Source organism: Pholis gunnellus, assembly GCF_910591455.1.
Source record: "Pholis gunnellus genome assembly, chromosome: 14".
NCBI lineage: Eukaryota > Metazoa > Chordata > Actinopteri > Perciformes > Pholidae > Pholis > Pholis gunnellus.
This window is the reverse complement of record NC_136541.1, coordinates 12,906,639-12,934,200: the sequence shown is the minus strand read 5'-3', so window position 1 is coordinate 12,934,200 and position 27,562 is coordinate 12,906,639. Positions and strand designations below refer to the sequence as shown.

General features: G+C 42.6%; 1 protein-coding gene across 1 annotated transcript; it reads right to left on the bottom strand.

The window, feature by feature from the left end:
- Positions 1-20: 20 nt before the first annotated feature.
- pik3r2 (phosphoinositide-3-kinase, regulatory subunit 2 (beta)) lies at positions 21-26,916 on the bottom strand. The gene is made up of 16 exons (XM_079172668.1): positions 26,735-26,916; positions 18,964-19,861; positions 9,249-9,341; positions 7,246-7,320; positions 6,016-6,168; positions 4,877-5,087; positions 4,617-4,702; positions 4,265-4,367; positions 3,943-4,041; positions 3,584-3,764; positions 3,289-3,408; positions 2,550-2,692; positions 2,243-2,419; positions 2,063-2,134; positions 1,733-1,903; positions 21-931 (listed from the first exon to the last, which is right to left on the bottom strand). Exons 2-16 carry the CDS (start codon positions 19,280-19,282, stop codon positions 724-726), a joined length of 2,211 nt encoding a protein of 736 aa, XP_079028794.1. The 5' UTR covers positions 19,283-19,861; positions 26,735-26,916; the 3' UTR covers positions 21-723.
- Between the last annotated feature and the right edge of the window lie 646 nt (positions 26,917-27,562).

Genomic DNA, 27,562 nt, shown 5'->3' with positions numbered 1-27,562 from the left:
ACACCCCTGGTCCACGGGGTTTTCAGCCGCCTTTAGGTGTGAAGCGAGCAGCCTGCTTTAGCCGAGCCAGTCCTTTCAGTGGGTGACAGCTCAGGCTTTTGTCTACGGAGAGTTTGCAGGCAGTCTGGGGATGACAGATTGGGCCTTTGTCTGTGGACAGTTAGCACGTGTTCAAGGCAAAAAAAACAAAACAAAAGTGCCTCCTGTAAATTCATCCCGCCATCTGGTTTCTCTCCTCTTTCTCCACGATCTTGAAAACAACATTTTGTGTGCTTATTTTGACTTCTGTGAACACATTTAGTCCGTCTTTTTATTTTTCTGAATTAAAAAAGGTAATTTCATGTGAATTTCCTCACACTTGATGTTTCATAACTGACACTGTACAGTCACGGCTGGCTAATGCGACACTCTCCTCGAGTTGAAACTCACTGCGTCGGCCAGACTAACTGTACAGTGCTTCCATACTGGTGGTGGTGTGCTTATTTTGAAGCCATGCTGTTAGCAAGGAGTGCTCTTTGCTGGACTGGAGTTGGTGTGGGAAATTAGCACCAGCCTCAAGCCAAAAACGCATGAATTTTAAATAGTTGCTGTCGAGTCTATTTCTCTTCGCCACTTCAACAAGAACAAGCTTTGTTTCAGAGGATCGTTTTTTTTTCCCAATGCGACGAGTGAAAATTTAGTTCCCCCACCCTGGTTGGCGTCCGGACACTGCTGGTGGATAATTCATCTGGGGTGCTGGTTCTGGTTCTGAGAGCGGGCCAGGACTGGGTAGGCTAGATTTACATTCAGATGGTCGTTGTGTTGGACCAAGGAGACGTTTTTGTAGTGGAGCACCAGGTCTTTGAGGGACGAGTACAGATTGTAGGGCTCAGCGAATCCATAGCCTGTGGCCGTCTTGTAGATGACACAGTGCTTGGCGTCACCATCCACACTGGAAAGAAGAGCAGGGATCATTTACACCGTCGCCCCACACCGGCCTTAAATTACTTCATTATTGTCATATGTTGTCAATAAATACAATATGTTTTCACAGCAGATGTTTTGGCTTGCTGTAGAAGGAAACGCTCAGGTGTAATTGATGGCATTAAAAACGAATACTAGTTATAACTCACAACACTTAAGAAACTGCACAGTGGGTCTATCTTAGCTTGTTAAATGAATGTTAAACATTATAATATTATGTATTTTATTGTATTTCAGTCATTAAAAAATATCCTTTAAAGCTATTTAAAGCTACGGTGGGGAATGTATTTTAGAAACATTTGTGTTGTATTTGTTGAGATTCTCTTTACATCCTGATAACTATTATTTAATCAAAATCTCTGACACAAAAATTTGAAAAATCTGGTATCTGTGGCCGTCGCAGGACTGTAATAAACCCGTCCAATAATTCAATGAGGGAATGTATTGATTGGACGGCCTACCTGTACTGACAGGAGCTATCTTTGTTTCTTCTGTCCATTATGATAATGTTTATGTTCATAATGTTTATTTTGGGGGAGTGGCTTTGGAGGGAGGCCTGAAGTGACGAGCTGTCAGTGTTGCTGACTTGGCAATTCTCTTGCTAGATTTAGTGTTTTTTGGAGCTAATGCTGCTAGCTACTTTCATAGGAAAGAAGTTGGGGTTTTTCAGTTGGATAATTCTTGACGGTTTCTCCAAAGTTACCTACCCAAGCTGCAAGTGGATAAAGAAATAGATCATCATAGGAAAAAATGAAAAAATAAAACTTACACGACAGAACAGGCGTAGGAGCCCTTCTGTGATTGGCTCTCACGGATGAGGAAGGTCCCGTCACATTTGCCTCTCAGCATCTCCTCAGCCTGGGTGCGTTTGATGTCGCCCACATACCAGGTACACTCATCATGGTGGGGTGAGCCCTCATCCTCCTCCAGTGAGAAGGAGCTGGAAACACAGGATTAAAGCAGCAGACACTCAATCACACGTCAGAGCACGACCAAAACACTGAGCTCCAGCCGCTCCCTAAATTACAGGTGGAGATACTGCAGCACCCGGTCATCAAAGCGCAAGTTGCTGAGCTGTCACTTCATCTCAAACACTTACTCATCTGCATCATTCTTTATGCCCAGCCATTCATTGATCTTCTTCTGCCTTGTCCCCTTCTGAGTCAGCCATCTGCAAAGCCACAACACCGCACATTTAATGCTGACACTTTACCCATCATTCTCAAGATATGAAGATAACAAGTGTGCATGGACATTATATATATATATATATTCTTACATCAAGTACTGGTCTCTGATTTTGCGGAGCTGCAGGAGATCCGGCTTGAGGCTGTTCATCTTTTTGTCGATCTCTCTGTTATCAGAGACCTGCTCTCTCAGGTCCTGCTCCAGCTTACGCTTGCTGTCGTGGATCTCCTTCACGCGAGACTTCAGACGCTCAGAGTTGCTCTGGATCCTGATTTGAGAGAGTGGCTATGAATGTGATGTTCAAATGTGTAACAAAATGGGATTCATGCCATCTTGCTTTTGCAGTTGAATTAAATGAGGATTATCAAGACTCCCCGTGCATATAAACTTGAATTTACTTTTGAATCTCCTTTTCGTTGCCCTCGCGTTGGAATCGCTCCAAAGACTCTCTGCTGTAGCGCTCCTGAGTCTCACACTGCTCCTCAAAGATCTTGATGGTCTCATTGAAGGCCTCGATGGCTGTGCGCTTCATCTGCAGCTCCTGCAGGAAACCGGGCCAGACAAACAGACTGTGACCCTCCACTTCATGATTTATTGTTTGTCATTTAGTTAGCAGTTGCTGATATCTTCTACCTCTACTGTGGTGCAATATAAAAAGGTAACAGATACATCTAGTAAAGAATATACACATATAAATGCTTTAAATTCGCCACTTGAGTATTCATCAGGGTCATAATATATACTGCAGATATATCAGTCTTTAAATATTTGACCATTTCACTTACTTTATTTAAATTGTTAGGAATTTTTATGTTGTACATGCGTTCACACTGATTCTATATTTGTCTTTGTTAGTTCTGCTGGAGGTCTGCACATATTCATAATGTAATCTGGTCTTTTTTTCCTAATATTTATATCTATTTATATCTAATATTCTTTTGAATACATTTTGATAAAAACTGTTACATGTGTATGTTATGTTATCTATTACTGCTGCATTTGCTATACATGGATTTAACCATTTTTCCATTGTAGAATAATTATTGTCTTATCTTTTGGATATACAGTGTCTGTTTTCAAGATATGTTTGTTCAGTATATGAAAAATACAGAATATGAAGTGTATTATTTATCGCACCTGTGAGGTGCGTGTGTATTCCTCGTACAGAGAGTCGTACTCGCGGCTCTTCTCCTGGTACTGCTCATGATAGACCTTCAGCTGCTCTCCCACCTCTTCTATGCTGTTCTCCTTCACCAACTGAGCCGTGCAACAAGCGGATGAGAGCAAAATCACCACTTTTATGAATGAAACGCATTTCAAGCAGGCCCTTGCTTATTGTTATTCATAAAAACAATGATTCAAGGATTTCTACATCAAAAGGAGCCGAGGGAGTTTGCTTGTAATTGAGCTTGATGAAAAAAAAGTCACCAACCTGTTGGTATTTGGAGACGGGGAACAGAAGCTTGGTGTCCAGTTTGGCGTTGTATTGGGCCAGGGACTCGTGGCGATAGTGATTGATGAGCTCCACTACAGACAGGAAGGTAAGAGGCTCAGAGAAGCCATACCTCCCGTCTCGGTGGTAGATCTTTATAAGCTTGTTGTTCCCCCCTTTCCTGCAGGGGGAGACAGGAGCCACATGAGAACCAGAAGAAAACAACAGGACACATGGCTGCACATGTTAACTTTCAGCAAAGGTCTGGTTTTTCTTCATTGAATGTCACATTTCTTTACTCTCTTCGGCTGATTCCGCTGTGGTTCTACCGGGTGTGGGAGACAGTGGTGTTGCTTTACCTGAGGGTGAGCGTGTACTCGCCCTCCAGTTTACTCGAGGCATCTCGGACCAGGAAGGTGCCATCTGGAGTGTCTCTCAGCTTCTCGTTCACCTCCTCTCTGCAAACACCATGACATGCAGTATTTACTTCATGAGCACTAACCGTGATCAGCTGCAATTTAACAGCAAAATAATAACAGAGTTCCCACGATCAAAAAAATCTGTAAAATAAGGAACATTGATTTCTGGAAGCTGTTGCATGTAAGCATGTATAGCAGACTGGTATCCACTATACATATAGTATATATATTTTTTTAATCAAATACTAATAAACTCATTTACCTTGAGATCTCTCCCCAGTACCACTCAGCATCGTTCAGCAGGCTGCTTGTGTCCGTCATGGCTGATGGTGCAATTTGTGACTTGACTGGCTTTGCTGGAAGAACTGGTAACACACACACATAAACACACACCATTAAAACTATTTTATACTAATGGAACTGATCCAAACAACAATCACTAAACACATTCACACCCTGCAAACTGCTAACAATTTACCTACATGTAATAAGTTGTCTGTAAGAAACTTTTGAAAGTATGCCAGAAATACTGTGTATTGTATTAAAGCTAACCTAATCAACTGCATATAAATGAAACCGTCTTTGTACAGTAGTAGAACATAAACATAACATACCTGGAGGAGCGAGGTCCTGCCCCGTCGTTCTCTCTATCAGAAGCCTTTCCACCACAAGGGCAGGGAACTCCTCATCGACCGACAACCTGCCAATCAATCAATCAATCAATCAATCAATCAATCAATCAATCAATAGCAGGTTTAGAAACACATGGCCGAAACTCCCAATTTGACACCTTTGATAAACTCAACTGACACATCAACTTCACACAATCTATTGCATCTGTTTTTGTGTGAAATAGCCACCATCCAGAACTTACCACGGGGTGGAGGGGCCGGTTCGTATCAGCAGGGGTCCAAAGATCTTTCCCAGCGTGTGTGTGTCCAGGCCGTTACTGGCCTGCGCCTGAGCGACCTTGGCCAGGTGTGTGAGGAGGTACTGCAGTGTGAGACGGTGATGGAGAGGGACGGAAGGGGAGCTCTCGAGGACCAGGCTTACCTCCCTGTCATGGCTTCCAGCGACTGCACCATCTGTAAAAAAGGTATTCAAATAACCGCGAAGATGATAAACTACTGGAACAATTTAATCCGCTTTTACCACATGGGGAGAATCTCAGGAGAGTCGAGATATTTAACTAAGAATATGATGCTAAATTAGGTATTTGTACATACCGTTTAGCCTGCTATGAGACATTCTGACCCCTACTTTTATCTTCATCAAGTCCTAAAATGTCAATAGGGTCGATGCATGTTTCTGTAAATAGGTCTAAAATAAATAGGATCTGGAATGAAATCATGGAGTCCATTGTGTGCAGAGAATCAGCTGAAGAATGTCTAGCATGCCTCAGTGAGCTCATCTGCTCCCAACACTTTATTCCATTCTCTCAACGTTGAGAAGCAACTGACCTCAATCAGCCGCATATAATGGTCAGTTTGGGCCTTGTGCAATTCTTTTTACTAAAGTGACAGTTAGTGAGGCGATGAAATCTAACTACCAACAGCTTTTTGGCAAGAAAAATACGAAGTAGTCAAAAAATGTGTTCTCAAAACAAGCAAAAATACACAAACAGTAAAAATGTATGAACATCAACTTGCAGAGACTTGAATCTCCCTTGAGATGGACAATCCTTCACAGAGAACACTCAGTTTGACTATTTAGCCAAAGTAGCAGAAAGTTTAAAGTTTCTCACTGGTGTGTCTTTGTTCGAACACCCAACTCCATGTTTGCTTACGGTTTGTCTTCTGGGTTTGGAACACAGATCATCAGTTCAATACTTTTTGGCAGCTGACTATTTGACTGTTTTTAGAACATCTCCAGCTCTCAAGTGCTAATGGTCCGATAACAAGCCGTGCACATACAGAGATACATAGAAGACGGCACTAGTTCCTAATTGGAAAAATGGGCGTTAAGTTAATAGAAGTATCAACAGGAAGCATTTCCTCATGAGATGGGACCTACCGGCTGACTGCTGTAGGACCTGCTGCTGCACTGTGACAGCAGATTGAAGGTGAGCGTAGCAACAGGCGGGGATGACGGGTGACGGCAGGTCTCTCAGGTAGCTCAGCACACACTCTGACAGGTAGCCCACATCTTTCTGACACATCTCACTCTCTGGAGCCCAGAGACACATACAAAGACATTTAGGGACAAGAAAAGGTTCCACTAAACTTCATTAAACACAAAGAAACCTAAATCTAAACGCTCTGTTCTGTTCTGGTTTGAATTCTCTCCCAATGTATACCGTATGAAGCAGGTGAGACGTACTGAACCAACAGTAGAGGGCTACTTTCAAACATGTAATATGTGTAGCCTTATGAAATATGATGAGCATTGCTGAAAAACAGCACGCATGCTCAGTGCAAATCCCGGTTAAACATTTTGTAATTCACTTTAGTATGCGATGCATAGCTCAAAGGTCTAATGTGAAGGATCTGACAGCATCTGGTGGTGAGGTTGCAACCAACTGAAACACGAGAGTTGGAGAACTACGGTGGCCGACGCAAAAACACAAAAAACGTGAAAACACGAAAACATGAATGGCCCCATCTAGAGCCGGTGTTTGGTTTTATGGGTTACTGTAGAAACACGGCGGCCGGCTCCGTTAAGAGGACCCACTCCGTATGTAGAAATAAAATCGCTAATTCTAAAGTAACAACAACATTTCTTATATTCAGGTGATTATACACTTAACAAAACATACCAAATCAATATTGTATTCTGCCGGTAGATCGCCCAAAATGCAACTGTGCCTTTAAATGATACAGAATTATTGAGGATGAAAACTGAAATAGATATTTGAGACTTTAAACAATACGAGTACAGATGGTAACCACTTTAACATAAAAACATACAATACAAGATAAAGAATGGTCTTGATACAGACCTTAGATTTCTATATTATTTTGACCAAGAAACATAGTGAGGTGCAAAAGTTAGAAAATCAACTCATTGGTGCTCTGTGGTGAACAAACGGTGTCAATGTTTCTTAGAAATCTCAAACCTAGTTAGTCTGAACTACATTTGTATCCGACATAGACACACGTATATATCTGCCATAAGCTACTATGAGCCAATATTTTGGTCCAACTCTACTGCAATGTGAGCACAAATAAAGTGTATTACACACACACACACACGCTATGAAATGAAGATTAAAAAGGAATAAATCTTTGACTCAGACTAACTCACCAGAGCTCAGGCTGTACACTGGGCTGTCTGAACCCGAGGAAACATCTGTCCTGTACAATATCTTGCAGTCCAGACCTGAGGAAGACAAAAAGAGCAGTTGAATAAAGCTTCGTACAATTGAGCTGACAAAAAATAGCAATGCTACTCAATAGAACAAATAGTCATACAATGAAACGCACATGCAGCTAACTCCAACATAGGGGACGACTCCATGGCTGCCTGACTTGGACTAAAAGATCGACTGTAATAGAAAAGACAAACCGTGCTATGAGACACACAGAGCAGACGTTTCACCGGCTGGACGACGTCAGTTTATAAGAAACAACTTGTACGTGACAAAGCACATGGCCACATATTTGTTTTGGAAATACTCAGGACAAAATGTCAACTGTGTGTTGTTTTCATTCCAGTCTCACACACGTCAGCAGAGAGAAGGGGATCAATCAATTGGGGGATGAGTTGGTTCTTCAAATGGGCAGTAATTTAAGAGCAAAGCATGTGCGTGTTTGTTCTATTCTTGATGGAAAATGTGCGATTGATTTAGTGACAGACAGCAAAGATGGATCACGAAATTAAGCTAAACTATCTTTGTAATTAAATAATGGGGAAACTGGCAGACTAACATACCAATCTAAACCGTGTTGATAAAAAAACGTTTCCATTACAGAGATAAATATTTCACACTAAATATCCCTGAAGAAAACATTTAAACTCTTCCTGACTTAATTTCTCTCTTGGGTCCCAGGCTTAAAAGACATTTAGGAACACCGGGTCTAGACAGCAAGTCCTTGAGGCGAGCCAGTCTCTCAGGTAGTTGTGAAAACCACACCATGCAGTCACAGTGGATGTGCATCCAACACTGGGAGGTAACTCGATATCAGTGCTACACTATTATTTACATGCCGTCATCCTTCAAGTAGATGATCAATATTGAAATCATGAGTGACTCGATTAAAGCATCACTTCCATACAAACTAATTCTCCTCGGCTTTAGAGTATGTAGTGTGTCCACACTGGAAAACTGACATTAAAGCAGATTTACTTGGAAAAAGTGAGAATGGAGGTTTGCTGAAGTATCGTTTTGTCCCACAATGCAATGCACATTTGCAGAAGCTACTCACAAGGACAAACTCTTTTAATAAATGCAAATGTTGGTGAGACAAAAGAAATATCTTGGAAATCTAGTAAACAATACTATAACTTTAGCTTTGAAGTAAAATTAGCGGTTTCTGTAGAAAATGTTTAGAATTTTGATTTTAGCAACTGCAAAACCAGTTTAATATAAATATTAAGTGGGAAGTGGGACTCAGGTTAAGTGTTCCGTACATTAAAAGAACAGAAACAATTAGTCAATGACTTCATTGGTCAATCCACAGAAAAATATCTAGCAACTATTTTGCCAATTAATTTATTCGAGCTAAAAACACACAGATTCCCACTTTTCTATTGTGATGATTTACTGCTGGTTTTAAACCGTATTTCAGACAATCATTTTAAGACGTTTTAGTAGACAGTTCTTTGACATTTTGAATATTAAATGATTAATCGAGAATATAATCTGCAAATTAATCAGTCATGAAAATAATAATTATTTGCAGCCACACAAATCTATTTGTGTGCGAGAGAGATGAACGGAGAGAAAACAAAAAAAGGAAGACCGTAGAAAAAAAAAAAAAAAAGCTGTGAACGGAGTCCCACTGAGCGCCATTTGTTAATAACAGTACTGTGTATCAAACCCACTGTGCAGGACTCTCAGTGAGAACTTGTTCGGACTCAAACCACATTAAACTTCCATGTAGGAAATCCACATAAAGTCCCTAACCGACCGAGGCGGTGCTGCGAGTGTGCACTTCTAATCCGTGTGACTGCCTGACTGGATCCACATGTCTACGTGTATAATGCTGGCGTGAGAGCAGGAGGCACATGGCGAGAGGGAGACGGAGAGATGGGGGAGGCGAGACAGGCGACAGACCAATACGTTGGCCGATTGTACATGCATGTACCTCTCTTCTCTATGGCTTGGATCAGGCTGGCGAGGGCCGGGGGAGCCGTCTCTGGCGGTGTGAACTGCTCGCTGAGGTCCAGCACAGAAACAGCTGAAACAACAACACAAATCACTGTTACACTTCTGGCACAAAGCCTCTGAGAGACCACGGGGGGTGCTGCAGCACACACAGGGGCACGGTTAACGAGGAGCAGTTGGAGATATAGAGCGTGTGTAATGTTGCGAGCGTGTATAAAATCGGTGAGGAACACGATCAAATGTGAGGAGGTGGATTGTAATATCAAGCACACCTGTTAGTAGCAGTTAGTCTTCGGTGTTGCATTTGTTCTGCTCGTATTTAAAAGAAATAAAAACTAAAACACGGAGCACACTTGAAGCTTGTGATGCATCTTGAAGTCTGGAAGTCTAGCTGATTAGATGTAAGATAAGAAAAGCTGAACAATTTAGAAAGCTTAATGAACAAAAGAATGAAAAGAGGCTTTATACGGAGGAGTGAAAATTAAAAAAAAAAAAAGCAGAAGAAAAACAGACTGCTGATGGCGAGCAAAAACTTTATCTACTTCACAACTCCCCAGAGACCAAATCAAACATCTTTTCAGTCCGAGAGAAAGAGAAAAGGAGAAAGCAAGAGAAAAAAAAAAAAAAAAAGAGAGATCCCATTTCCCTCCCTCTCTTTTTTTCCCTTTTCTTCTCTCCCCTCTCGCTTTCTCTCCTCCCCTCCGTCCTGCTCGGTGTTTCGCCTTAGCTCTTTGCGTGAGTGGAGCACAATAAAGGATTTAATCAAAACTCCTGAACAAGCAAAAGCCCTGTGGCAGTGTGCCAGGCCCGGCCCAGACAGGCAGCGCCTCCTATTCGGCCCCAAAGCAGGGCTATGTGCTGTGGGTTGGGGGGGGGGGGGGGGGGGGGGGGTATGGGTGAGGGGTGAGGAGGGGGGGTGGGGGAGTAACGTTGGGAGCAGGGAGGGCCTGGCCTGGCCGGGGCTTGGCATTAGGCTCCTGTTCCTGGCACGGCTCGGCTAAACCGCTGCTGATTATTAATTTGGGGAGTTCAGACAAGAAACACAGCGTCAGCACATTCCGTTCCCCTCTCTCTCTCTCTCTCTCCCTGGTTCTTGTTCTCAGTTTCTCTGGATGTCTCTCTCCCTCTCTCTCTTTTTGCTCTCTTGTATTCTTGCTCTTGCTGGACTTTCTCCCTCTTGCTCCTCATCTTTCTTTTTCTCCCTTTTGGTCTCTTTTACAGAAGTCGAAGTCTCTCTCTCTCTCTCTCTCGCTCTCTCTCGAACATGGAAACTTTGCCTGGCCGGGTCTCCAGCTCTCTAGCGAGCACACAGACAGACCTCTGCCTCTTCTTTATCCCGGTTGGCCATTTTGGCTGGCAGGGCCCTTCCCCCCCTCTGCTCTCATCACATGGTGTCTCTCTTTGGTGTGCAGTACAGTTTATACATTCATAGTGTCGTGTATTACAAAATGATTTGTCTACTTAGGGACAGTTTGTGCTCTTGGTTAAAACAAACGGGATGCACTCAAAAGCTTCTTCTCCTTTCCTCCCCGCTGTGCATTTAAAACAACGCAGGAGTAATCGGGAGAGGAAACTATTTTTCATTTTTAAAAGCTGAACTCAACAAAAATGGACTAAAGCAGAATATGTGTTCGATAAAAACATGGTGTGAATTTTGGAACTGAATACATCAATATTTTTCAAATAACACTCTGAAGTTATTGTAAATGTTTGGATCACACGAGTTGGAAATAATCCGAATGCTACTACTAATATTAGCGTAGCCTAATCTTTTATCGGCAACCGTGCAGAAACACCAGGTATTAAACAGAATGAATAGACGTGCAAAAAAACTAAATCTGCCACGAATGTGAGCTCGCGCGTTAGCGACTTATGATATCGTGTTGTTGTTTTGATGAAGTGAAACCACTGAAATTCTTCATATTGCTGAATTAAATGTCATCATTTGATTGAAATATTATCATCAGAATAAATAAGACTGGGTTGTCATAATTACAGATGTAGCCAAAGGCAAAGCAGAATGTATAAATGATTCAGTACACGAGAGCACAAGCCAATCTTCGTGGGGCTCTTACGGGTTAAGGCAGGACACAGGCAATAAAACGAGGAAACCAAATAAAAAAGGGAAATGAGTACAAATATAGGCTATAAAACCACAAAATGAATGAACAGTTTGGGAGGAGAGTAAGAAAACATTGATTGCCATATTTTCCCCCAAAGAGGAAGGAACTTTCTCACTCCTACATGCAAACAAACATAAACACTTCATTTTACTGTCTAAGTCTCTTTGCTCGTAAAATAAAAATTTAAAAAAATAACTGACTGCGAAGGAGTCTTTCTTTTTTGTTTTTCCTGCCAAAAGCAGCTGAAGCCCTGCAGTCGTCTCAAGGTTTTGGAAAGGTATGGAGAAAAAAAAAGAGTGAAAAGTAGAGAGAGAGAGGTAACAGCAACTTGTTAGTCAATTAGAACCACTTCCTTGGCAGACTGCACACTGGCAGGCAGGCTTATGACTTGACAAGCCCTGAGACGACGCCAATGGGAGAAACGGATAAGAGAGAGAGAGAGAGAGAGGAAGAGAGAGAGAGAGAGATGAAGAGAGAGAGAGAAAAAGCATGACACAGAGTGTAGTTTTTAGTGCATTTGAACCTTTTAAGTCTAGTTCATGTATTCATTGTAAGAGATTTTTACAGGCTAGATCTCACAACTGTTCTACAGAAATGATTTGATGAAGTCAAACCCAGTCATTCCACATCATCTGTGTCAGAGAAATAAAAACCTTACAAAGGCATGTGTGACGTGTGTGCTGTCTGCAGGTGAAGCTGGAGCGGTCGGATGAATGCTGCCGATCCTGTCGTGTGTTTGCACAGCTCGCTCAATGCGAGGCGAGCAGCAGACAGGCAAAAGTAGACTGGACGCAGCAAAGCTATGTGAAGTAAATATTTGCTCCGTATCTTCTGCATCAGAGTGCTTATGTAATCCGTAGCTGGCTCTGCTGCATTCTCCCTCTCTGGGGTCTGTGTCACAAACTGAAGCTCCTCCAACAACGCAGAGATACAGCAGGAATTCATTCACAGGGTTTAAGTGCTCCAAATTACACCTCTTCAATTTTCTCACTTTACGTACAAACACTTTGGATTTTTTTGTTTTGTTTTTACGATAATGAGTTTAGATTATGTAGCTCAACTACAGCAAATCATCATTTGTTATGTGGCAAAAACGTTGGATTCACTCTTTTTATATTTAACAGAAGACTGTAATTCACACATTTTAGGCTTTGGAAGATAAAAATCACACCCAGACAGCCACAAGTTACCACAGAAAAATGAATCATAATTATATTTTGTACTATAACCAAAGTGATCACGATGAAGGGTATTCACTGGTTTTGTGGTGGGATTGTACAGTTGGCTTGAAAAATCCATGTATGCTTTATCCTGCATTAAGATCAAGATTGTCAATTATTTGCAAAGGTCCCGAATGACCAACAGCTAATAAAATAATGCATTTTTGATTTAATTTTTTCTTTTCTATTCCAGTGTAAATGAATACCCCAAAGAGGGGAAAATAGTGTCTCTAAAGGCTGAAGAAACACAAGCTTTGGTGAGTTCAGTTTACTAAAAACACTTGGCTGCTAACAAACACTTCCTGTTGAGGTTTAAAGATGAACTAAATAATGTCATTCTTCCATTTTGTATCTGTATTATTTCACCAGATGTAACTAACATCAATTCACTGTCCTCTAAATGCACCAATGTGAGGCTAAACTGAAGGAAACACGTTCATCAACAAATCAGGATCAAATTTGCCAAAACATTTTTTTTCAAACCATGTCGGTTACTCCGAGCACGTGTTTCTTATGTACAGTGGTGACAAGGCCAGTTGGCGTCTGGCTCACGGATGGTGTGCGACAGCGTGTGTGCTGCTGGTCAGGTTTCACTGCTACATGTGCTCACTGCATCCCAGCTATGTGGCTAAGCAACGCATTGAGGCCGCTCACACCGTCCACTCCTCCGTCTCAACATGCTTCAAAGCTACACGTGCACGAGTGAGTGTCGAGACTCAGGTGATGTCTACACAACGCTGGTTTCACCGGCCTCCAGGCATCACCGGGGAGACACATTAATGCAGAGATGGGCTATAAAACGTGTAACAGCAGGCTGATCGAGAACGCGTTTCATACAATGTGATGAAACATTATTTGAAGTGAGAAAAGGGCGGTAAAAACTGTAAAGTTGACCGTTTTATGCCAAAAAGGGTCCCAAGTAAGACCAGGCTCAGGTTTATAGAGAACAAGTTTGTGTTTTAGTGACGTTCTCGCCGACATTGTGGGGTTGAAGGGAACCTACATGTTCTTGCACTCCATCGATTGGCTACCGGGTGCCCATGTGTGAGATTACTTGTCGTCTGCGTATTGAGCGTTTGACACGTGCATTTCCTTTTGCATGCCTTCTGACTGACCGTAAGCCAGGAGCTGGCATCTAATCAATGCAGTTTGTGTCGCCCTTCTGTCCAGCAAAGTCCAGTGTGCAAACCAGTTGGTGTTGCCGTCCCTCTTCCATCTATACACAATGAATGCGGTGGTTGTGTTAATGTTAGACGTGAGGGCCAACCCACTGTGTCGCATTGGTTGGCATATTTGTAAACGTCTTGTGTAGCTTCTGACTGCATAAACAGGCGAATTGTCATCTATAACTGTATGACGACACAGCATTGTGTCCAATGGAGTGTTACACGACTCTCAGTCTAAAAGTAATGTGGCCGCTTCAAACAGAGTGCTCGTCAGATTGTTGAACACCTTTGCAATGTCAGAGTCAGGGCAGCTGCGCCCACCAATTTTTGTAGCTTTCCAAAACCATCAATCCAACATTTCAAACACTTCACGCAGCTATTGGCCAGCTGTGCAGATGTGATAAAGTAGGAAGGATTTTAACTTCTCTCTCTCAAGACCCCCCCCCCCCCCCCCCACACACACATAATTCTTCACACAACTTCTTCAGTCACTTTTCGTATGTTCAAATAAGTGCAACACCAACAATGCCCTTGAGGAGATGCTCGCCCCTCTCCGTCACCTTCGAGTTATTTTAAGAAGCTATAAACACTTTTGCCTTCGGACACGGTCGGTCCAAACCTAAAAATATATATATATATGAAAAGTTGTCACCTCATTGAAGCGCACACGTGCGTACAAGGCTGAGCTGGGGATTTGGCCCTCAGAAGAAAAGACCATGCTCCTGAAGTAAGACTTGGTTTATAGTCTATCCTGCGTTAATAGCATCATAGCCTATATCATAATATCGAAAAATATCACACTCAAGTCTGACTGCTTTCATGGTAATATTGTATTTAAGAAACTGTACCATTCTCTCATAGCTTTTTCCTAACGCCATTAATCTTTCAGTAAGACAACTTCACACCTAAATGAGTTCTTTTACTGCTCTGGCACCGAAGAAATGCTTCAGAAAATAAAATGTGTAACATGCTAAATTGACTAATAATACAACAGTCAGGAGAGAAACCAAATACAGCTGGTTCCTATATTTGCAGTTGGATAGGGTGGCCTTGGCTTACACTGGAGCCCTCGTCTCCCTCCCTTCTCAGCCTCTCCATATCTCTCCCATTCACTTTCTCTACTGTCTCAGCGCCTATGCCACCCCTCCACCACCACCAACCCCCCCCCTCCATTAGTTCTTTGAAAGTGTTTTCCTGGTAAGGAAAAGGGAGCGGAGAGAGAGAGCGGAGGCCTCTCCTTTCTGAGAACTGGCTCCGCTAACATGGTTTATAGCTGCCCAGAGACAGTATCAGACATGTATGTGAATCAGGGAGGGAGGCTGCAAAAAGGAGGGAGTACCAGAGAGAAGGGGGGGGGGGGGGGGGAGAACGAAGGGAGGAGTTTGCAAACATGCCAAGCCATGGTTCACTTCAGCAGGCAGTTAAAGTGAGGCCAGGGGAAGGAAAAGAGGGAAGAAAAAAAAAAAATCTCTCTGGGTTCGTAGAATTATTTCTGCTGCAAGTCGAGAAACGCTTTTGTCAAAGCAGACTTTTTACTCACAATCCGTCTCAAGATGCTTAAATCTATCACTCCAAGTTGCGCTGACAACATGTGTGCTCCACAACACACTGAATACAAACCTACTGTTCTATTTAAAGCATGGCCGCTTGTTTTGTGGCTGAACAACCAAAAGAAAACAAAAAATAAAACTGCTTTAATACAGAGTGATGTCATTATTTACGCACATAAAAGAAACTCTACACAAAACACTCGTGAGTAGCTGAGTGCTGCATCAGTACGACAGGTAGTCCAAATATTCACACTAATATGACGTCATCAGCCAACCCACAGTCCTCTGACTATGTCATTTTAGAAAGAGGAAAAGCTGAGCCATTGAGAAATCCACACTTTGCATTTTGCCAGCAACAGAGTAACATTGGTACATTTACATGCTCTAAAGTAGACGGGTTGTTGACGCCGTTCTGCAGTAACCTGATTTCTTGAATGCAAATGAGAAACCTGGTTTCCTTAATCCGGGCAAAGGATTAATGAAAAAAAACATTTAACAGTAAGATTTCTGCCAAAGAAACCTAATCTTTTGGCAATGTGTACACTTACCTGGGCTTCTAAAGAGTTTTACATGAATGCATTTGCACGTAAAAGGCTATTGCTGTGTCCGTGTGCAGTGAAGAAAAATTGATATCAATATCAAAATAACTACATACAAATGTCTGACTAAAACTGGAATAAATAAGTCTGAATAAGTAAATGTCCCACTCTGAAACAGTAAGACAAACTCTCCTCACAGTGTACTCTGAACAGGATCAAAACAACAACTAAAATGTCACCGATAAAAGGCTGAAATCACGTACAAAGTATCATCAAAGTCTGGGTAGAAAGCTGATCACTTTCTAGCTGGAAGTAAATGTTATAGTAACCAGGTTACTGCAGAGCATATAAAGACTTCCTTATGTCCTCAATAATATGCAGAGTGCAGGACTAAGTTTTCACTTGCACTCGGAACTTTCTTCTGCGTGCGATTGATTAATTAATGCTAAACTGCTGGTGGTCAGTTTAACATTGAGCTACATGTTATAGGACGGACGTTTTAACTAAACCTGTGACTTGGTCCACTTTCCCAACCGCCAGGCTGTGGTGCTGCCTCTCAGTACCAATTGTTACAATCCCTGCGTGTCGTAAATGGGCCACACAAACAAAAGCTCTATTCACAAAGAGTCCAGGGCCTCGGTTCCTTCAGGAAAACGATGATGATATTCTGTTCAATTTGGGCTCCACCATTTCTAATTCACAATGCACTTTTGGTGCTAAGCCAAGGTATCCCTCCTTCAGCCACTGCCCTGCCACCCCAACCCCCCTCTGAACCCCCCTCTGAGGGTTTCACTCGGTTCTTCCGCCCCCGTCTCTCCAGATCACAGACACAAACGCCTGCTGCCCGGCTGGTTTGTTTCACCGTCGATCAAACGGCGAGGACCCTGTTGTCCTCCTCACCTGCTGCTGCTGGGGAAAGTTAAGCCTGAATAACACACCCGCTTCACTCTCAGTTTTTATCATATTATTGGCACGGAGAACTCTCATGTGATAAGAAAACTGAAGACAGTTTTGTACTGAAGCTAGCTGGATATGCCCTGGGGGGGGGGGGGGGGGGGGGGGGGGGGGGGGGGGGGCGGGGGGGGTTTCTGACTTGTCAGAAAATAAAATACAAAGAAATGAATTCAAACTAATGAATTTGAATGAGGCACAGTGTACTGTTGTACGCGATGAATAGCCAATTGGCTCAACCAGAGGTAATCAGAGTTCACAGCCTACATGCTCAGAGTGGTACTTAGCCCATCTATCATAAACACAGGGGAATTACAGAGAATACAGCTTTGGACAGAGAAGGAATGTATGGTTTTATATGCGGAATGATATAAAAACTTGTATTAATTTTCTGGCCCTTTGCACCTTTTCCTCTGGCATCCCATACAAGGAAGCAATAAATTAACCAGCTGAAGCCAAAAGCAAGGGAGTGCTAATGAGGAGAAAATGATGGAAATCTCAGGAGTGTGGAAGAACTTTGGTAACGAATCAAAGTTTTCACTTGAAGTTGAGCTCTCAAAGGTCGACAAATCTAAGCCAAGTATATGTTTGAGTTGGACGGCGTCGCAGCTGAAAGCAGGCCCTCAGCATTATGAATAAATATCAGCCGTGCCTTTTTTCCCCAAAGTCACAGGAGTGAAAGAACACAGCACTTATCCCAGAGTAAAAATGTGATTATTCCCTGAAATATTAAAATGAAAATATGACATTCAGAGCATTAATACAGCAGCAAACAACTCCTGTCTATGTAAAGATATAGTGGAGTAATGTCTACCTAATGTCTGTGTGTGTTGCTAACCAAGCTTCTCCTTGCTTTGTTGACATGGCCGGACCAGCCATGCATGGTTAGCTCCCGGCCGCTGCTCTGCTCTCACACAGCAGTTACAGTTACAGCTGATAATGCCGTCCTGACAGAACACGTCGTCGCAGCAGCGTAGCGCCGACCCTCAAGTTCCCCCCTCAGGTAAATACTATCCGCATTGCCAGCCACTCTGCATTTGTTTTACTGCAAGCCGCGTCGCCGTGTCGCGAGGCAACAGAAATGCTCCATATTCTTGTAATATGCACCTTTAAATAACTCTTGATTTGCACAAAATACAAAACACGCCGATTAAAACGTTTCTTTGAAAAACAGCACTTGAAGCCCCTCCTGCCAGTGTGATCCGTTACCCGTGGTTGAGTGGAAGGTCAATAACAAGTCACAGTGAAGGAGAGCCAACGCATTTTTGTGCAGATAAGCCCCAATGCAATTTGGATGCCAAAGACACACGTTAATGTTGAGTGTAAAGGGGGCCACACAGACGGACACAATCAATGCCAGACCTGTACAGGAGAGTCCAGTAAGTAGATGGATAGGCCTTTATTGCCAGCAGAGAGTTTGGTTAGCTGTGCTTCCAAAGAGGCGAGGCTTATGACGTGGTTTAAGTATAGATTAAAAGGTCAGCGGGAGGTCACTGTCAAATGTGACAGCCCTATCAAAACTCCCGGGGTGGTTGACCAGCAACACGCCAACCAACAGCTGCTTTTTTTAAGTCTGCGTCGATGGTCTGGTTCAGTGCTTAAAACTTTGCCAATAAAAAAAAAACCTGATGTTTTAATTGCAAAACCAGATAAAGTCGATGTGAAAAAATAAATAAAAATCACACCTCCTCCCAAGAATAAATAAAGATCAAGAGAGATTCATGACAGAACCAAAGGCTTACTAACAAAATAAAAGTGAACATGTTGGTATACGAACGAGTTTTCAATGACAATTTGAAAAGAAATATAAACAACCTGCAGAAAAAGCTTTCTTTAAAAAAAAAAAAAACTCACAATAAAAGCTTGAAGAATGTAACTTGGTTATTAAGTGCCATGAAATCTACAGACACTGTAATTACAAAAGGAACTGTTGTTAATTTACATACTGAGAAATAAACTAACTTGTGTGCTGGTCTAACAAATTAAACTCCAACTTCATTTGTGATATTGCAACACTATATTTCCAGGTCCCCTTAAAATGTGAAAAACGCTATCTGTGCGTCACTATTCTCTACGATACAATACAAAAATTGCAGTTGCCGTGCAGCTACTCTGCGTTGAGTATTTTGTACAAAAATGCTCTTACCTTGAGACGACTCTGGTCTTGGAGCAACAGGGAGGGGTCGCTGGGACCTGGGTTGACTCGATGGGAGCGCCATCTTCACGGGGCCCACGTACTCGACATACGTCCCCGGGAAGTCGCCTCTCTGCTTAGTGCGCTCGTTGTACCCGAGGAGCCAGCCGAGGCGCTCGGGCTGCTCCACGCAGCCCTCCTGGTAGTTCTCCATGGACAGCAGGGAGGCCTTGCTGACTGTCAGAAGGTCCCCAGGCTGCAGATCCAGGTCTTCTTCCTGGTCCTTGATAAATGCGTAGAGGGCAAGGTACTGAAAACCTTCCGTCGCCATTTTGTTAGGGAGGACAAATCAAAATGGCTACTGAATAGAGGATTAGATGGTGCAGCCCGAGTCCTACTGCAACAACAGGGTTCGGCTGTACAGAAATCCTCCTCAGGAAACCAAAAAGGCTGTCGAGTCACTGAACTCTGATGTTGGTACGGTGGCTCAGGGGGTCGGGGGGGGGGAATGAGGGGAGGAAGGGGGCGTCACCCGAAGCTCAGAAGCATTTTTAAAAGTCGGTACGGTAGCGTTCTGCTGCTGCTATGTCTGCGGAGGCAGCGGTTTCAGACCTGACCGGTGTTGGTGGTCTTATGCACTTTCCTCAACTTGATCCCCCGGTTGAGCCAGATGATGGAGCAGAGGGAGAGCGTTGGCAACATGCTCTTTCAAGCAGCGAAAACCTGCTGGCCGGGTGCTATTGGAGCAGCCTGGTTCAAAGATGTTGCCAGTCGAGGGCCCCGGTGTTGTCGGCGCTCTACGGTCAAATGAAGCCGTCTGATTGGAGGACGAGTGGCAGAGTGGGAAGGTCTTTAATCCTCTTCGGTTCTCTCAGGCTCCCACATGCTCTGGACAGGCATTGTGACCGACCTGCATGATATAAAAAAAATTAATTAAAAAAAAACACACAAAAAACAGAAGAAAAGTGAAAAGAGGAAAAATAACTAAATGAGTCTAAAAAAGAACAAAACCTACAATCGTGAAAATACAAATGAATCACCGATACACGTTTCTATTCGATAACTATCCACAAGTAAAGCGGCACATATCCGAGTGAAGCGAAGCTTAAAGCGATGCATGAAAATGGCGAACTGCGGCAGCTCCGTGCACTCGTGCAGTCGTCGGTTAGGACGGAGAGATCGGATGATGCTGCTGCGTCATGACCAACAGCAGACTGGGTCCCTGGACAGGAGCCTCCAATCCCTCCACTCTACACTCACACACACACTCACAGCCTGAACTGACACATCAGCTTCCACAGGAACAAGAAGTTTCACTGTGAAATTAACGTCCCTTCAACTTACGCAACAACAACAACATGTGCGATTTGCAAGCGTCCAAAGAAACCCATGCAAAATGGCGAGGAAAACGTTTTTCGCAGAATGAGCATGCAAAAGGAAACTAGGACCTGCATCACGGCTGTAGGGCGAGCAGAATTTTCTGAAACATGCAGAACCCTTGGCAACAGTTCCCTCTCCGTAGGAGAGAAGAGGAAAAAAAAAGGCAGCTCTGTGTTGCCTCAGAAATATTTTAGGCTTCATTCTGTCAAAATAGCTAAATCATACTGTACCAAGTCTATTCAAGATGAACATACCGAATGGACAGTCATCTGAACAACCAAAGACTGGCACAAGTTCAGAAAATACAACTTAAAAGCAAATGTTTGCATGCATAACATCCCACTACATCGTATCTTATTATCGATATACAGCAAAGAGGTCATTCATGGACCTATGACGAATATTCTCTGATAAAGATGATTGCAAGGCCCAATAAAATGCCACGCAAAAGTGCGCAATTATTATAATATGGAAAAATGAATGCATCTTTTTGAGATTTGAGCGGGGCAAAAAAATAAAAATGGCTCAAAGTTCAAATGTAAACTATACGGAGAGATGAGATAGGGAGCGAGGAAGAGAGCGAGAGATTAGGGTTTCCACCAGATTAAGTGAATCTGTGAACCAAACCAGCAACAATGGTGGCGTTAACCTCTCTGGACGGGATGAGAGGACGTCAGTGAGGAGATGGAGCAGGTAGAGAGGGAGAGGGACACACAGGACGGTGGATGGAAGTTCTGTTCTCCTACGCCAGGACGAAGGAGCTATTTGGTGCAATTTCCCAAAACATCCAAATCCAAATAACCATGGGCCTGGTTTGCGAGGCCCGATGTTGTGCAATCATTTCATTTACTGTTTCTGAACGGACAATGTTTTGAGTGATGCATTGCGGACGCTTCAATAAAATAAAATGAGCATAAAAAATAAACCTAAACCTCCGATTTGCGTCTTTGAATGCCAAAGTGTCTGCTTTCGGACTTTAGTCTAGATTATCCTCCCCCCCCCCTCCCTCCCCACGACATTTGGAAAGCGAACGCACATACACTGCAAACCTTTGTGAGTAACAATATCGTCTTTTTAAGAAAGGTTTAGGGAGTTATCGTGACAACAGGAAGCAGCAGAGTGCAACACTCACCCCACTTTTGGTTGAGAGAGGAGCCGGACAGGCTCGGCCAGATTCTCGGTCCAACATCCTCCGAGCCGAGAAGCGAGAGGTGCCAGGCTAGACACGTGGCACTGGCATACCCAACCACAGCCCGCAATCCTCACACCACCATAACCCCCCCACCCCCCCCAACCCGAAACTCCCTCCTCCCTCCTCTCTCCACCTGCTCTCCGAACCCCCCCCCCCCCCCCCCCCCCCAGCCCCCGAACACACACAGTCCTGCCTCCAACTCCCCCCCCGCCATCCTCAGCCAGCGAAAAAAGTCCAGTCGTTTTTTCCAGTTGCCATGTTTTATTTGTTTACTGTCAAGAGCACTGCTGCAGAAAAGAGCCAAAAACAAGGCGAAGAGGAAGTAAAAGAAACAGCAGTGTGCAGGGAGCGCTCTCATTCCGTAGTCCTTTATTATTTAGTTCCAGAGCAGAAAAAAGTCGTACGAGGTGAGGAGGAGTGTCCTCTCTGTTACAGTCCTGGTCTGATAGTGTTGTAGTAGCTCACAGTTCAGGGCAGCAGCAGCAGCAGCAGCAGCAGCAGCTGGCAAGCTCGGTGTCACTGGATCCATCCTTTTCTAAAAAGACTTTATATTTTCATCAGAGCAGAGAGCGACAGAAAGTAGTGGAAAAAAAAAACAGAGTGCGACTGAGAGACGGAGCACTTTGTTATCAGCAGAGTCCAAACGGCTGAGGGAGACCACAGGAAAATAATTAATGAATAGGCGGCAAGTAACTCACTGTTGCTAGAGAGAGGGAAAGCTAATCCTGCGCTCTGATTGGCTGCTGCTCTGGCCATGTGCTCCCGAGTCACCAGAGAAGCCGGGCAAATCAAGGAAATGTTCTAATATTAGAAAATGTATCTAGGCAGTGATCAAACATCTGACCCAAACAACTACACCTTTTCTTCCCCCCCACACACACACTTGACTTTCTTCATCTTTGCAGCCTTGATGATTGCTCACCACCGTTCATGAAATGATGATTTAAATCAAAGGATAATGATGAAAAACATAGCATGGAAAAACCTGAAGGCTGCGTGTGATTGGAGGGAATTCCATGAGTCATGTTGAAGCGGTGCAATGAGCTGAAAGGAGATGATTTTTGTTTTTCTGGAGTTGGCAGGAGGATAAATGTGATGGTCAAACCCCCCCAAAAAATGAAAGAAAAATACATTCTGTGATTTATTAAAGCAAAACACTGAGTAACTACGACAAAATGCACTTCAAACTGCTGGTATACTAATGTGGTAAATAGTACACGTGCATTATAACATAGCACTGTATTTTATAATATACATAGTAATATTTCCACTGTCATTCATTCCACAGACATTTAGTTTAACTGCGGGGGAAAAGCAAAAGCTAGGTTGAATTAAAAATGACATCTAGGTTTTCCTCTGCTGTCTGCAGACATCAGCTGAGTCTCAGTGTGTTTAGTGAGCCAGTGGAGCTCTGACCTGCTCGTTATACACCAGTATGCATAATGCGAAATGGCAAAAATAAGCTATTCAGAGCATCACTAACACAGTCGAGTGAGACAGGAGCTACTGACGATGCTTGAAGACCGACATGTATGTTGATTTGTTTAATCATTTGTTCATTTGATTCCGTGTTGTACTGCACTTGCTGTATTTCAATAGATTTTGTTTTTTGCTTTTAATATTTATATGAAAATTATGAGGTAGTTGGTTATCAATTTGTACATAAAAAGACGAATTAAGAGTTGAAACAATTAGCTGATAAACTGATTTGTTGATTCCCAGAAAAATAAGGAACATTGTTCTTTTTTATAATTGATTAATTGTTACATATTTTTCGAGCAACAATGACAAACATTTTAATGGTTCCAGCTTATTTAACGTGAGTTTTTCCTGCTTTTCTTTGTTTTATCTGATTGTAAAATAAATATCTTTGGGTTTTTGGACTGATATTTCTCTTTATGATTATTCTATATTATAAGATACGATTAACTTAGACAATAACTGGCAGATGAATTGATTTTGAAAGTGAAAGTTTGCTGCAGCCCTACACTATTCATATTATGCATGTGTCATGAGTGGGTGATATGCATAAATCTTCTTTCACATTGTATGATTTTGTAAAGTAATATTGATAGATCGTGGTACAGTACATTTTCTAGAGGTGGCTAAAACAACCAGCCTGGACTCTTTTTGGCTGATCCAGCAAAATAAAGACCAGATCAAGCTACTTCATTACTTTGATAAAAAAATAAATCAGAAAAATATTATTTTATCTTTTTACAGCCCGACTGATACTGGATTGTTGACGCCAATACTAATACCAGTTCATATATTTATTTTCTCAACATAAACACATGACAGTTTGTATACCTCAAACTTTGTTTAGCATTTCTGTACCGACTTACTGTAAACCAATTTAAATAGATCTACAACAAGCTACATATCAGCCGATATATCGTCCGGGCCAATGTGTAGGTCTAGTTTTATATTTATTACCTACATAAAACATGACTCTATCGTGTATGCAATTTATTTCTCCTGTCAATCTATCACCCAGCTATCAGCTACCAATGCCGACGTTTCTCTGAAGACCAGAGGGTGTTCATTTTCACTTTTCAACCTACCATCAATCATCATCATCATCAATCGCGACTTCACATTTAAGTCACATCTATGCACGTCAGGGTAAAATTCGGTGAACCCAGCGCTTGAACAATGTCTTTGAAAGTTCAAAGGGAAAAATGCCGTGGAAAATCCTGCCCAAATAGCAGCAGTTCAGCCCATGTTTGAGAGTTGATGGATTAATGAGTTTAAGAATATTGTCTTAGTTTCTACACTTTTATTATATTTATAAAAAGGATCAAAGTAACAAGTTGCTGTATGTCTCAGACAGTCCATGGCTTTCATGCATCAAGCAGTTTTCTGTTGTCTTTAAGTGACTTTTACCGAAACAAAAACATGCATCGTACATAATCCAGACATTTACGTGCACACATAGCTAATGCTTTAAAGTGTGTGTATGCGTTGGCCCTTCACGGCCCTGCTGGTGAGGAGCTGACTACAGAGCCACCACGCATGCAGCCTGGCCTCGGGCCATCTGTCCACATGGAACTGAAAAATCTACTGCGCCACAGGCAGCGAGGACAGGCCAGCCAGCCACTCAGGAGCTCGTGAGGACTCATTTTTCAGCCTAAAAACGGGGGCGAAAGCATCACGCCGTGTACGATTTAAGTTACGTTCACCTGAATTCTATCTGTCCTTAATGAAGCTGAAAAGCTCACTTCGCTAAGTAGAAACATCTGCTGCAACGATTATGCAGCACTGAGACGGCACTGTTCTGAAACGTCAACTACACCAAAAAGGCTCGACGGTTAAAGAGGACTCGCTGTGTTTATCAGAAGATTTAAGATGCCGGCGATTCAACGGCTTTAAAATGCTACATTAAGTCCATGCGACCAGGCCTTTAAATTAAAAAACATTTTGACAGCAACAAAAAAAAATCAAATCCTCACCCGTTAAAAATACCACGAGCCTTTTTGCTGCGTAGTTAGCATGTTAGTTAGCCTGACCCTTTACCCAGACCCATTCTAATTAGCCTCAACATGAATTAATGCAGGTAGCATACAGTGGCCTCCATTGTAAACACGCAGCAATGACAAATATAGTAAAATACTAATCTCACCACAAACAAAGAGAGATTAATAAGGAACCGCTTTTACTTGGTTGGCGATGAAGTAGTACTAATTAAGTGGCACCTACATCAAATTCATTTTTTTATGCATTTGTCTGGCCCTCAGTTTGTCAATATCATAGGAATTCCTAGCTGTTATTTCCATTTCTGTGTAAATACATCAAGAGAAATGCAAAAGAACTGAGACAAATTCCTTGCACACATAAAGCCGATTCTTAAAAGAAGAAAAACAAATAAGTCAATAAGTCAGTGACACGGTCACACGCAGGATAGACGTTTCCAAAAATTGTATTACGAGTGACTAACTACATTTGCACTCAGTGTCGTGCATAGAGGCTTATTTATCTCCCAGAAACTTTAATAAAATAATACTTTAGTTCACTATCAGACGTTTGGTTTTTCTTGGCCCGGCCTCTGCCGCATTTCTAGTGGAGCCACGTCCGAGCTGTACTTAAAAAACGTATTCTGCTGCCATTACAATTAAATAACACCATTAACTAGCTGAAGGACGTATAACAAAAATAACCACAGCTGTACTGCGTCTGCTGGAACTTGAAGGCGAGGAGTGACACTTGGCATTTTTGAGAACGCTCCACTTCTTTGGGAAGTTTTAATGCAACAAGCCCTGCGAGTCGTTGGGAGCATTTTAAAAAGACATTTAGAAGAAGAATGAAGGCTTTGCCACAAGTCACGCTTCACATTGATGAAGCAGTATAATGGAGGATTGACATTTGATTGCATAATGCTGTGTTCAGTAATTACATGAGAGAAAGAGGAGGGGTCTCCACACAGTTGAGTGGCTTGTCTTATTATGCAAGTAGCACAATTTCTATTAACTCCTTGATGCGTGCCAAATCCTCAAACCAGGGTTGTAACGCACACACGCACATCATTTCAGGCCTTCAGCTGTGTTGGGCCTCCATACTGCCTGTTCTCCTATAGGCTGCAGTCAATGTAAAGGCGCTAGTGTCACATACTATCAATGTTGTACACACGAGTACACTGCGAAGTTTGGCTTATTAGTGTTTCAGGAAACAACTTTTTAAATCTCAGTAACATTTGAATTTCAGTATTACGCTAAAAGGCTGAAACAATTAAAACATTAAAATTAAAAAAAAGCCACAAACTCTGGACTCGGGGGTTTAATTTCTGCATGAATTGACAACTTTATGAGCTAATAGAGATTAAAAGGTTGTTTTTTTTCTCCGTAGATCAAGCAACGTGTCAACAATGAACGACTGAACAACTAAATAACAAACGTAAACTCTAAAACAAACGTTAATGTTTCAGTAACGTTAACTTAACGGGCTCAGCTTCAACACACGGCAACTGTCGACAAGCGCGAGCACCGAGCAACGTGCTGCACGAGTAAATATTAACGTTACATTGTAGCGCAATGTTGTCTGCGCAGAAAAATTAAATACACAGGAGGAAAAATAAATCTTCAAGATTAAACTTTTAAACTAGGGCATGAGTCAACAGTGTGAAGCTGCGTGCGCAGAGAACACTTGCAGCGCTTCCACCATTTTCCAGTACAGTGGCTGTTACTGGAAAATGTGCAATAACTTAGAAAAACTCACCCGCGGATATTTCTTGACTCTTCTCACTTCTGTGCTGCGGCGCTTCAAACACTTCAAAGTAGCAGACGAGAGTCCGCGTGACGACTTCTCTGCGGACGATAACTTCTCGGTGTGCAATAAGTCTTCTTAGCAGTCCTTCTGTTCACGTATTGCTTCGCCTTCTTTCTCTCGCTCCTTCTTTCTTTTCCCGTTCATGACTCCCTGCTCCCCTACACAGCCATTTTCCAGCTCAGCACGGCGCAGGGAAGGAGAGTGCGTGGGAACTAATATGCAGAGCGCGGAAAGAGACGAAGCCGAGCGGAAAAGTCCGAACGATTAGTGAGGGGTCACCGGATGGCCTCGTCCCACAATGGAAATTTGAACCTGAGAATCTGACACTGCGAGGCTGCTACCGTGTACTTTAAGACCTCTTTTTATGGCAAATAATCCTCTTCCTATGAAAAACATGTCAAATCCGTATCTGATTTTCTCATATTCAGTTCCAGTCCCTTTTGTTGTTTTTTTACCAATAATATCTTACGGTTCTCGAGGCTCAAAGATTATTCCAGCTCATCTACTTCCTCTGTTTTAGATTTAATATGTGAAAACAGTATAAGGAACAGCTGCAAAGGACAAAACCTGGATTGTATGTGTACTTACTAGAGTGAGTCAAACATTACCCAATGTATTATTACATCACAGAGTGATCATTATTGTAGTATTTATGTGTTTATCAGTGTAGAGTGCAATATCTGATCACCAGTACACCAAAGAAACAGACATACTGCACTAATACCTCAATTCCACTGTCATTATACTTCTGGGTATATATTGATAACGTCCATAGTA